Here is a 12,400-nt window from a genome sequence, read left to right on the forward strand (position 1 = left end):
GCTATGGAGACATCTGAAAACAAAGTACCCGTGAGTACTCGGGTGTTTCTGACAAGTGACATCGCAACTAGACACGTCCCAGCGTTTGCTTCAGTGGAATGTAGTGTGATGTTGTGTTATGATGACTCACTTTTAAGTGATAAATGTTCATTTTGATGGAGTCACGATAAAGCTGCAGCTCCAAGCAGGTTGATGTGCACCTGCACGGCCATGAACCATAAGCAGAGCTTATCAATAACCATCTCTGTGTGCACAATTAATTATGAGTGTTGTTATCAATAAAATCTAAAGAAAATACATTTGCTGCCGGGGGAGAAAGAGCATCTCATCAGCACAGACACACACACACAGTGAGCTTCGCAGCACACATACACACACATTCCAGCTTCAAATTTACACTCTCTCACAGTAAAAAAAAAGAAAAAGAAATCTAGCCACAAAGCACAAAAGGGGAACATACCACACTCACCACCGTGTTGTGGATTAATTTCCAAATGTAAACTTCACGTGATCAAAGAAACGCGCGCGTATGTGAGACCGCTGGCTGCAGCTCTACCTCTCTTGATCATGGCACGTAAAATAACGCCCATGAACTCCTGAAAATAATGTGTTCCAACTTTTTCCAATGTAACAAATCCATCTCCGTGTCCAGTCTGTTAAAAACAGAGTCAGATGTCCCACGTCCACACAGCTTCAGTAAACCAGCATCCACACAAACAACGTCACCACACTTTAAGTTCCATAATCCAACACTCTGAAAAAGTTAAGAGTTTCAGGGTGAAGCATGTCGTCTCCTCTCTGTAAATCTGAGCCATCACTTTCGAACAGCAGTTCAGAAGCTTCGTTTTTGGAAGGAGCAGGTTCGTTTCCCTCTGTCTGTCAGTCACTGGGATGTTTCCGTTTTGCTAATAAGGACATCACATACTGAAAAATGCAGAAACTTTCTGAGTGAAATGTTTTCCGGAAATGCCCCTGCTAAGAGTGAGGGGAATAAAATACATCAGAGATCACTAATTATTAGCACGTGTGCAGAGACACTTACAATCATGAGTACTTTTATGTTGTCTTACGAACTGGGAAGTTAAAAAAAACATGAGACATGTCCTTTAAATTAACCTTGTTTTGTTCATACTGCTCACCTATGTACACAGCTCAGCTTTGGTAGAACTACAAGAAATCATCTATAAACAAAGTTGTATGTGTCCTATCTGACATTTTTAAATTATTCATTGGATTTTCCAAATATGAGCGTACAAGTACACTCTGCACAGTCTTTGACATATAGTGTTGTCATGCTGTGATCAGGCATTTGGTATACTGGTTCATGCTGCACTTAGACAAATCTGTGAACCCCATCATATGTGCTATTCTTGACACCATCTTAAAATATACATCCAGGAGTAGGACCAACTGGCTAGCTATCTGTCTGTCTGTCCATCCATCTATCTACTTAAAAAATACATTTTACAAAAGAACATTTATTTGTAAACACCGCAGGGGTGGTGGCCAAGTGGTTAATGCGCTTGGTTTCAGTTCAGAAGGCTCCGGGTTCAAATCCCACCCCTGCCACATTTCTCCGTGTAATGTGGAGTTGCGTCAGGAAGGGCATCTGGCGTAAAACCTGTGCCAATTCAACATGCAGATCCACCTTGGATTTGCTGTGGCGACCCCGAGTGCAAACAAGGGAGCAGCTGAAGGGACTTACTTACATTTATTTGTAAACACCAACACACACGTCACATTGACGTGTTGATTTTTACACAGAATGAATGAGTCAACCAATCAGTGTTAGCGGAGGCTCATTTTACCCATAATCCCTTTGGCATTTGTGCGTGTTTGTTACAAAACTTCAGATTTAGTGCATTATTTAAAATTAAAAGATATGTGTTATATTCTAACTTTGTACATTTTAAGAGTTGACATTAATGTTATTCTATCTGGATTAGTTGATTTATAAATCAAAACCATAAGTCAAAACTGCTTTATTTTCTAAGACCTCTGCCTCATGGTGGGATTGCTGTATGTATGTTTGCTGTATTTTTCTTTTCTTTTTTTTGTGGCAACCTGGCGGCCAGGCTCCTTTTGCTGGGATAGAGTTGAGATTAATGCCTCTCAGCTGCTTCACTGCTACAAAATACATAGCAAACAGTAGCTTCCAGCAGTGGGTAGTAGCTTCCAGGTGGGCGGATCGATCCTAATATCGATACCAACGCTGGTATTGATACTGAATGATCCTCATGTAAAAAGATCGATACTCAAGCTTTTTTCTCTCCCGCACGCACTGACTGCTGCGCATGCAGATTCATCAAAGTCTACTCTCTGTCTGTAAGAGCAGCGCTGCGCTGTGTCACACAACATCAATCAATTTATATAGCGCCAAATCACAACATGGAGAAGTGCACCCTTGTATTATGGTTTATCAGCCCTCTACCTCAGGAGATTTTGTTTTAAGTTGTGTTGAGTGATTTTTTTTAAACAAAAATGTTGATTATGATGATAAAGTATTTTGTTGTCACGTACAATGTTTGGTGAAATTCTATCCTAGGTCTTTTGGATCCTTTGGCTCTATGAAGCTTAAATATGAAAAAGTATTGGGTAGAGGTGAGCGGATCGATAATATCGATACCAACGCTGGTATTGATAATGAACGATCCTCATGTAAAAAGATCAATACTAAAGCTTTTTATCTCTCCTGCACGCACTGACTGCTGCGCACGCAGATTCATCAAAGTCTACTCTCTGTCTGTAAGAGCAGCGCTGCGCTGAGTCACACAACACGGAGCAGCGCACCCTTGTATTCTGGTTTGTTAGCCCTCTACCTCAGGAGATTTTGTTTTAAGTTGTGTTGACTGATATTTTTTAAACAAAAATGTTGATTATGAAAATAAAGTATTTTAATTACAAATTCATCTGCACACCGCCTGAGTTTTCATTATCCTTCATTTGTTTGGCATTTTTTGTTGAAAATTTAGCAGGTGAACACTGGGTGTGTTTAAAACAATATTGTGGGTGCTCTTAATTCATAATGTGAAGTAAAACAGAGCATGCCATGTAAAAGAAACAGTTTTATTTTTGCTTAATAAACTGTACTATGTAGTCAAGACTATTTCTATTTAGTTTCTTTTGTCTGTATTAGCATATTTGATATTGGAGTAATCCAGAAGTAATTGAAAGTAATCAAATTGCATTACTTTAATATTATGGTACTTGGATTACGTTACTGATTACATTTTTCAACAGGTAACTAGTAACTGTATCAGAATACATTGTTAAAGTAACCCTCCCAACCCTGGTTACGGAACTATTTCAGTTACAGGAGAAATGTTTACAGAGTGAATGCGTTTATTAGAGAGGTAACACTAATTAAGGTGCTGAAGATACACTTTATGTTTGGCCACAAGGTCCATTTGACATACTGTATTTTCCTGGCTGATGTATTGGTTGCCATAGATTATTGAAGGCTGTTATATCAGCCTTGTGTTATTGGAACAACCTGGTCTCGCGGCAAGTTGTGATTCAGCAGCATGAAATATACGTTAATCTATTGGTTTGTGATATTGTGACAAAAAGCGCCTCATTTTCGTTACGACAGCATGAATTCATTCTAATTCATTCCGTGATGGCTGCACGAAATAAAAAGGTGAACCGGTGCGGGGGGTTGTAGGGGTTAAGCTTAGGGTCGGGGGTAGGAGTAGGGTTAGGAATAGTGAGTTAAAAAAAACCCTGTCACAAAAATCTGACTCATTTTGTGCCGGGAGCACGAAAAAAAGACATGAGACTGGGCTGTATTGGAAATAACATGGGGGGGAAGGTGATGTCATATATGGGTTCATAAGGCAGTTTTATGACAGTAACAATTTACAGGAGTGCGTTACAACTCTCTGACCAAGAAACTGCAACAAAAACTGTATGTCTACAACAAAATCAGACCATATTTGACAACCTCTGTTTCTCACACATACCTCCATGCCGTACCTCTCCTCTCTCTCCTACCGTTTGCCTATATGGTCTCTCACCACAAATGATGTTCTTGATCCTGTGGCTCGACTGTACAACAGAGCTTTCAAAATACATTGTCAACTTCCAGGCTGGACCCACCATTGTATAGCTCTGTCCAGATCAAATGCTCTGACTTTTAACAACTATATAAGCAGTATTGCTATTAGATTTTATTTTCAGTTAAAAAACTTCAACCTCCCACCAGCTCTGTTGGCTCTAGTACCAACTACAAACTCTCAAAGGAGCACCAGATCAACATCGGCGGAACAGCTCTAAGTCCCTTCTTATAAAAACACCTATGGACAAAGATAATTCTTCTACATCTACACTAAGGTGTGGAATGATATCCCTCTGGGCACTAGATCAATCAAGCTGAGTTACTATTTAAAAAACTTACAGACGATTTAATGAATAGTTACTCGTGTAACCACTGACCTACCTTTCCTATTTGACTGATCACTTTATGAATGTGTGCTGTACATCTTAGGTCTATTGTCCAAATGATTGAATGAAATGTTTGTCTGTGTGTAGGTTTGCGTGTAAAACAGGAACCTGCAGTAAAACAGTGTTACTGAGTCAGGCCTGGGATAATGTGCAATTGTGCTTTTTAATTAACCTTTTCCTGTATAAATAAATAAATGAAATGAAAGTGGGAGGAGCAGAGCGGGAATGTTAGTCGCTGGGTGCTAATCTGTTCAGTAGAGCTAATAATAAAAGCCGAGTTACAAGGAAGCAGCCTTCCCTCGATCATTCTACACAGAGAAGGTGGATTCTCTGCTGTCCCACCTTCACAATAGTGTCTGTGTTTACATCAAACTTAAGCTTGTTATCAAAAATAGTACCCAAATATCTATTTGTTTATTTGTTTATTTATTAGGATCCCCATTAGCTGCAGCAAGCTCTTCCTGGGGTCCACACAAAACAACAACCAAAATATACAATAATCAAAAATGCATATATATATATATATATATATATATATATATATATATATATATATATATATATATATATATATATATATATATATATATATATATATATACAGTGAGGAAAATAAGTATTTGAACACCCTGCGATTTTGCAAGTTCTCCCACTTAGAAATCATGGAGGGGTCTGAAATTTTCATCTTAGGTGCATGTCCACTGTGAGAGACATAATCTAAAAAAATAAAAAAAAAATCCGGAAATCACAATGTATGATTTTTTTTTTATAATTTATTTGTATGTTACTGCTGCAAATAAGTATTTGAACACCTGTGAAAATCAATGTTAATATTTGGTACAGTAGCCTTTGTTTGCAATTACAGAGGTCAAACATTTCCTATAGTTTTTCACCAGGTTTTCACACACTGCAGCAGGGATTCTGGTCCACTCCTCCATACAGATCTTCTCTAGATCTTTCAGGTTTGGATCTTTCAGCTCCCTCCAAAGATTTTCTATTGAGTTCAGGTCTGGAGACTGGCCAGGCCACTCTAGGACCTTGAAATGCTTCTTACGGAGCCCCTCCTTAGTTGCCCTGGCTGTGTGTTTGGGGTCAATGTCATGCTGGAAGACCCATCCATAACCCATCTTCAATGCTGTTACTGAGGGAAGGAGGTTGTTTGCCAAAATCTCGCAATACATGACCCCATCCATCCTCCCTTCAATACGGTGCAGTCGTCCTGTCCCCTTTGCAGAACAGCACCCCCAGAGTATGATGTTTCCACCCCATGCTTCACGGTTGGGATGGTTTTCTTGGGGTTGTTCTCATCCTCTAAACATGGTAAGTGGAGTTGATTCCAAAAAGCTCTATTTTGGTTTCATCTGACCACATGACCTTCTCCCATGCCTCCACTGGATCATCCAGATGGTCACTGGTGAACTTCAAACGGGCCTGGACATGTGCTGGCTTGAGCAGGGGGACCTTGCTGCCCTGCAGGATTTTAAATCATGACAGCATCATGTGTTACTAATGTAATCTTTATGACGGTGGTCCCAGCTCTTTTCAGGTCATTGACCAGGTCCTCCTGTGTAGTTCTGAGCTTTCTCAGCATCATCCGTCGCCCAGCTCACAACATACAGACCTGTAACCTCCCCCAAGATGCTCTGCCATCCAGAAAAGCACGTTTGCCAAATTCAAAAGCTCTAATATAAGAAGTGAGTACTACACAGGACCCGAGTCCCATCAGGCCAGAGCATATCCCGAGAAACTGTACCTATTTACAGCAGACAGGCAGCATGAAGCACAGTCATGGAATCAAACCGTAGTCTATGACTTTGTGCCTCAACTCCTATGTACCTGAATACAACCTTGATAGATAGATAGATAGATAGATAGATAGATAGATAGATAGATAGATAGATAGATAGATAGATAGATAGATAGATAGATAGATAGATAGATAGATAGATAGATAGATAGATAGATAGATAGATAGATAGATAGATAGATAGATAGATAGATAGATAGATCATGTGAACTAACCCTTTCTTCTTCAAGCTTCTGCCTTCTCTTCTCCTCCACCGCGGCTCTGCGGAGGTCCTCTTTCTGTCTTTGCTCCTCCAGCCGCCTCCACCGTTCCTCCACTGTGCGTTCGTACTGCAGCTGAGCCCGGCGCTCCTTCTCCCTAATCTGCTGCTCCCTGGCCGCTGAAAGAGACAAGAAAATTCCATTAAAAACTTGTATTCTCCTCAACTTCATAAACATGAACTTAGAATATTTCGTTAGCATGTTCAGACATTTTAATATATTCAAAAGCATTTTAATCATGTTAAGAATTTTATTCTTCGTGAATTTGTAATCTTAACATGATATTTTCTGTAACTGAACAAGCCAACGATTGTCGCATGGAATCAATTTAATTTTTACCACACAGATTATTTTAATGAAAGTTAAATATTTCTATAATATGAACTGCATGTTTCTCAACAGGCTCTGGTTTGTAATTGAATATGCTGCAAGGCATGCTGGGAATTTGAGTCTTGACCAGGGGTGCTGAAATGAGGAGAATAAGGAGATTCTAGGGGCCTATGATTGACAGGGGCCCAGAGTGGCCCCTAATACAATAATAATACTGACAAATTAATATAGGGGGTGGCCCAGTAAGATTTCTTTTCATGGGGACCAAAATCCCTGATGGTGCCCCTGATCTTGACTAACTTCACAGTCCACAAGTAAGCAAGTCCCTTCAGCTTCTCCCTCACAACAGATCAAAGGTGGATCTACATGTTAATTTGGCACATATTTTACACCAGATGCCCTTCTTGACACAACTCCACATTACATGGAGAATGGACAGGGGTGGCCTTGAACCGGGAACCTTACACGCTGGACACAAGTGCACTTAACCATTTGGCCACCACCCCTGGTTGCTCTCCACAAGTGATTGTGGGTAAATATTTTTCCTTTTCGGTGGAGAGAAGCTTTACAGAAAATGGCCATTTTTCTCTGTGGAAGCAATATAGGCTGTGGATGGAGCCTTTTATTTTTTATTTTTTTGCATAGTTGTCCAATATGACTGACTTTTTGCTGCAAAAATCTTTCATCATGTAGCAAAAGCAGACCATGTGAGTGTCAATCAGTAGAACACAAATGTTTAAAACTGGTCCTGGTTCCCTGCCCATGGATTATGCTGGAAGAAACACAGAATGAGTTTTTTTTTCCGTGTTTGAGCTTTGTGAATGTTTGGCTGCAATGTGATTATTACCATATATGTGTGGAAAATCTGCAGGTTCCACATTTGGATCAGTATTTCTGTGTAGGCTCTCAGTTGTCCAGGTGGTTTCTATAGTAGAGAAGCTTGAATCTTCGAATGGACTGGGTTGCTTGACACAAGGACGTTTCACTTCAAATCACAGAAGCTTCCTCAGCTAAAATTCTTGCTCTGGTAGTCTGACTTCTGTCTTGACCCTTGACTAACGCCTGTCCTGACGGCTCACATGACGGCTCTCCTGACGCATCTCCTGATGATGTCTTTTGTTCATGGTAAGGAGTCTTTCACGTCATCAGGAGACGCGTCAGAAGAGCCGTCAGGAGAGGCATTAGTCCCATCGTTAGGAGGGACAGCTACCCTGTCATTAGGAGGATGCTAACTAGAGCACAATAGGTGCTAATTGAAGCAATTGTTTAGTCACTAGCCAATAGCAGTCTGCCTCTTGGTAGGAGGGGTCTGGTTAGGTTTAAAACTCCAGCTTTTGTGGCTTCTGTTTGTTCTTCTCTACAAGAGTCAAGACAGAAGTCAGACTACCAAAGCAAGAATTTTAGCTGAGGAAGCTTCTGTGATTTGAAGCGAAACGTCCTCGCGTCAAGCAACCCAGTCCAGTCGAAGATTCAAACTTCTCTACAATTTGGATCAGTATGTTTCTCTATGAGCCAGCTTTGATTGAAATTCTTTCTAGGCTTTCGAAAATCCTAGATATGTACCCCCTTAAAATGCAGTGCATGAACAGACATAAATTAATCCATTCACTCCAGTGTGTTGACGCTATAACTCAAAAACAATGAATGCTATCATCTTGTAATTCACCAAACTACAAGGACATATCATGAAGAGGAATGCTTTTCTGACCTGGTGTACATATTTATACACAGTGGTGGGCACACTTCCGATAATCCAATAACAGATAATTATTGAAGATAATGTTTTCAGTATCAGATTATCTTTTTAGATAACTTTAAAAACCATTATCGGACCAATTATCTTCCAAATAATTTTTATCCAATAACTTTTAAATGGATAAACAAAATAAACAAAGTTGAACAACAACAAGCATATTTAAACTTAGTTCAGCACCTGACTGTTAAAAGTTTTGTAACAAACGTATAGTTATTACCTTTGCAAACAGAAGAGAACTGCTTGTATAAAAAGCACCTCAATCCTCTGCAAACAAAAGAAAAAAAAAACATTTCCTTTAACACCATATTGATATGCTAGCAATATGACCTAAGTCATCCAGAGGCATACATTTTTAACTTATGGTTCAAATTTTAACCAAACTAGTTTTGGACAAGTTATTTAAAATTAGTCATGTCTGAAGTTTCATAAAGTAAAAATATCAGATATATGTTTTAGTTTTAAAGTAATGTGCTAATTTTTAAGGTTTTGTGAGCACATGCTCTGCCCCGCAGTGCATTTTGGGTAGGATGATGTAATCTCAGTACGTCACGACAGGACAAATACATTTCAGACACTCTGTTCGGACTCCACGGACAACAGCATTAAACTCTAGTGCCTAAAACTCTCTTGAATATATTCTCTGCCTTTATAGACGTTGATTTTTTAATTGTGTTTGTTAAATTCCACGCATTTTAAATGTGAGCAGACAGGGATTATCTAGAATTTGTTTTGAAAGCCTCTACTGCCATCTAGCATCTACTGGCCAGTAGTGTTCATGGCAGTGTCTGGGAACCAGTAGATGGCAGTGTTCTATTTATTTTGACCCCGGTTATGTCAGATGATTGTCAAATCAACTTTTTTGCTTTGCAAATGGCTTTTTTTTTTACAAATGAAGTTTAAAAACAAAACAACTGCAAAATAATAATAATAATAATAATAATAATAATAATAATAATAACATATTACAAGACAGCTCTGCAGTGTTTGCACAGGCACAGTGCGAACGGTTGGATGCTGCTTGTAGCTTTCAGCAGCAGGATAACCTCACGACGGCCGACCACAATAATATATCAAACAGGTTTGATTCTCATTCGACCATACGATCGGCGATCAGGAGGTGGTCGTCAGATGTTGACCGCAGCTTGATACTCCATGAACACTACACGATGCAGGACGCATGATTAACCTGAAACTTGGTCCAAAAAATTTCTGCATAAAAAATCATTTCACACACTGTAAAGCATGTTTTCCAACATCAAATGAATGTTGTAAAGAGAGAATGTGGAGAGAATGTGCGCATGTTTGCGCACATTCTCTCCACATGCAAAATATTTTGCGATGACACTTCCAGGGCTCCGTAAAAATGCCTGTTTTTACAAATAAAAAAATGGAATATTTTACAAAAGCACATTTAAACACCAACACACGACAGACGTCACATTAACGTGTTGGTTTACATAATGAATGACTGAACCAATCAGTGTTTAGCAGAGGCACGTTTACCCAGAATCCTTTGCGATCTGTCTCTTTGTTACAAAACGTCAGAATTAGTGCATTATTCAACATTAAAAGATATATGTTATATTTTAACTTTGTACAAATGACAGAATTGACATTAATGGAGTTATTCTATCAGTATTAATGTTATTTATAAATCAACACCATAACTCAATATGACTTTATTTTTCAAGACCTCCGCATGACCGGAGCTTCGTCATTGTTAGACAGCTGGCTTTACAGCCCTCTCAGGGTGTCTCTGTGTTGGGACGGCTGTAATAAACATTAGCAGGGACTGAATGTTGAAAGAAAAAAGTGTGGTCTGATTGTTTAGGTCTCGGGGTGCCTCTGTGCTCGGAGTACTGTAGTAAACAAGAGCTACCAGCAGGGGCAGACTGTTGAAAGAAAAAAGCGTGGTCTTATTGTTTGGGTTTGTTGTTATTTTTATTATAATTAGAAGCTATTAAATTTGGTTTACTAGTAGCTGTAAATGTGCCGGAGCTAATATTGGAATTTATCTGTTATCGGTTATCTGTAACTTCCGATACATTTTTGGGTGGTTTATTGTTTTATCTTTATCGAAGATAACTTTTCAGTTATTTGATTATCTGTTATCGAAGTTAATTTTTTGGTTATCTGTGCCCACCACTGTTTATACACAAGATCAATAGCAACTGTGTTTTACTTATGTAATATCCTGAAGATGTCTGACACCTGCTGGATGGTTAGGGGATGCTGGATTGATGATGGATTATGAGCAAGAGTGGGTGTCAGTAGGAGAGCAAGACCATTTCTGCACAGAATTTTACTAAACATGTTACTTTCTGAGTGTTTTATAATGATTACATTCTAAAACATGGTCATACCACCACACTAAATCTTCAGAAAGGATTTTGTATAAATTTATCCATCAAAGAAAAGGGAGCTGGTAGCAAGGGAGATAGTAGAGAGAGGTACGCAGTGAATTTAAATCAATTTATTAAATCAGAGAAAGTTAATTATTTTTTATTGTTTCACAGCAGTCCGGAAGTATTCACAGAGCTTCACTTTTTCAACATTTTGTTGTGTTACAGCTATATTCTGAAATTTAGTAAATTAATTTTTTCCCCTCAAAATTCTACTCACAACACCCCATAATCACAACATAAAAAAGCTTTTTTGAAACAGGATGCACATGACCTCAATTTTGAGCTTCATGGCAAAGCCTATGAATACTTATGTACATGTGATTTGTTAGTTTTTTTATGTTTAATAAATTTGCAAAAAATCTTTAAAAAACGCACACAACAACAGCTTTTTTTGACATTGTCATTATGTGTGTAGAATTTTAAGAAGAAAAAAAATGAATTTCTTCTATTTTGGAATAAGGCTGTATCATAACAAAATGTGGAAAAGTGAAGTGCTGTCAATACTTTCTAGATTCACTGTAGCTTGAAATTAGCTTATCAGTATCTTTGACTGACCCATCCTAAGTCTGGTAGCCAATAAGGCCAATGCTGCTAATCGATGAAGTTGGGTTTTCTAAAACTGTTCTGTCGTTTTTTTTTTTGTTTTGTTTTGGTTTTTTTTGGTGGACATACTGAATCCTGAAGATTTGTGCTCCTCAACATAGGTATATGGCCTGGAAAACCCGGGTGTCCCAAGTGGCAAAAACCTGTCTCGTTGAGGAAGAATGGCTTAATGGTCCTTTTCTCTCGTTTTCAAGCCAAACAACTCCAGGACACCACTTACCAAGGCTTCTCTCCCTCTCTTCACGCCTCTCTTTGGCTAAACGCATCCTGTCATCTGTCTTCAGATAACCTTCCACAACTGAAAGACAGATGAAGACACCGGTTAAAAAAAAGAAAACAGCTGGAAAAGCTGACTGACAGCAGGTAGACACTGACTAGAAACAATGAAACTTACTTGGTTTACCTGCATGGTTGTTGCTGATGTTTGCTGGTACGTGTGAAGGGGATGGTTGTCCATTTATCTGCAGTTTCTTCTCTGTATTTGTTGACACTACATTCACCATAACAAAATGAAATAAATTGCACTTAAGATTACTAGGGGGAAAAAAAAATCAGGTACGCCAGCCCACACTATTAATGGCTTATTGTTTCCAACAGAAGGACTTATTTACACACTCTTGAACTCCTTGTGTTAAAACCTTGCCTTGCAAAATTCCCAGTGGTCCATGCCAAGGGCAGTTATTGACAGAAGGTTACAGAGGATGGTGGAAACTGACCTTGGAGTTTATTTCACTTAATACTTGATGGATAACAATGCAATGCAGTGCCTCATCAATGCAATGCAGAAGTGTGTTGT

At 38.9% G+C, this 12,400-nt stretch overlaps 1 protein-coding gene across 5 annotated transcripts in view; it reads right to left on the reverse strand.

Moving 5' to 3' along the window:
* map7d2a (MAP7 domain containing 2a) overlaps positions 1-12,400 on the reverse strand; it is a 58,650-nt gene that overhangs the window by 40,970 nt on the left and 5,280 nt on the right. For 4 of the 5 annotated variants that reach the window (XM_034178491.1, XM_034178490.1, XM_034178488.1 and 1 more), the window contains exons 3-5: positions 11,999-12,094; positions 11,825-11,902; positions 6,466-6,629 (exon numbers count right to left, since the gene is read on the reverse strand). In XM_034178491.1, the coding sequence (XP_034034382.1) occupies positions 6,466-6,629; positions 11,825-11,902; positions 11,999-12,094 (338 nt within the window). The remainder of the gene's footprint in view (positions 1-6,465; positions 6,630-11,824; positions 11,903-11,998; positions 12,095-12,400) is intronic. The other variant, XM_034178489.1, reaches the window with a different exon arrangement.

Source organism: Thalassophryne amazonica, chromosome 9, assembly GCF_902500255.1.
Source record: "Thalassophryne amazonica chromosome 9, fThaAma1.1, whole genome shotgun sequence".
Taxonomy (NCBI): Eukaryota; Metazoa; Chordata; class Actinopteri; order Batrachoidiformes; family Batrachoididae; genus Thalassophryne; species Thalassophryne amazonica.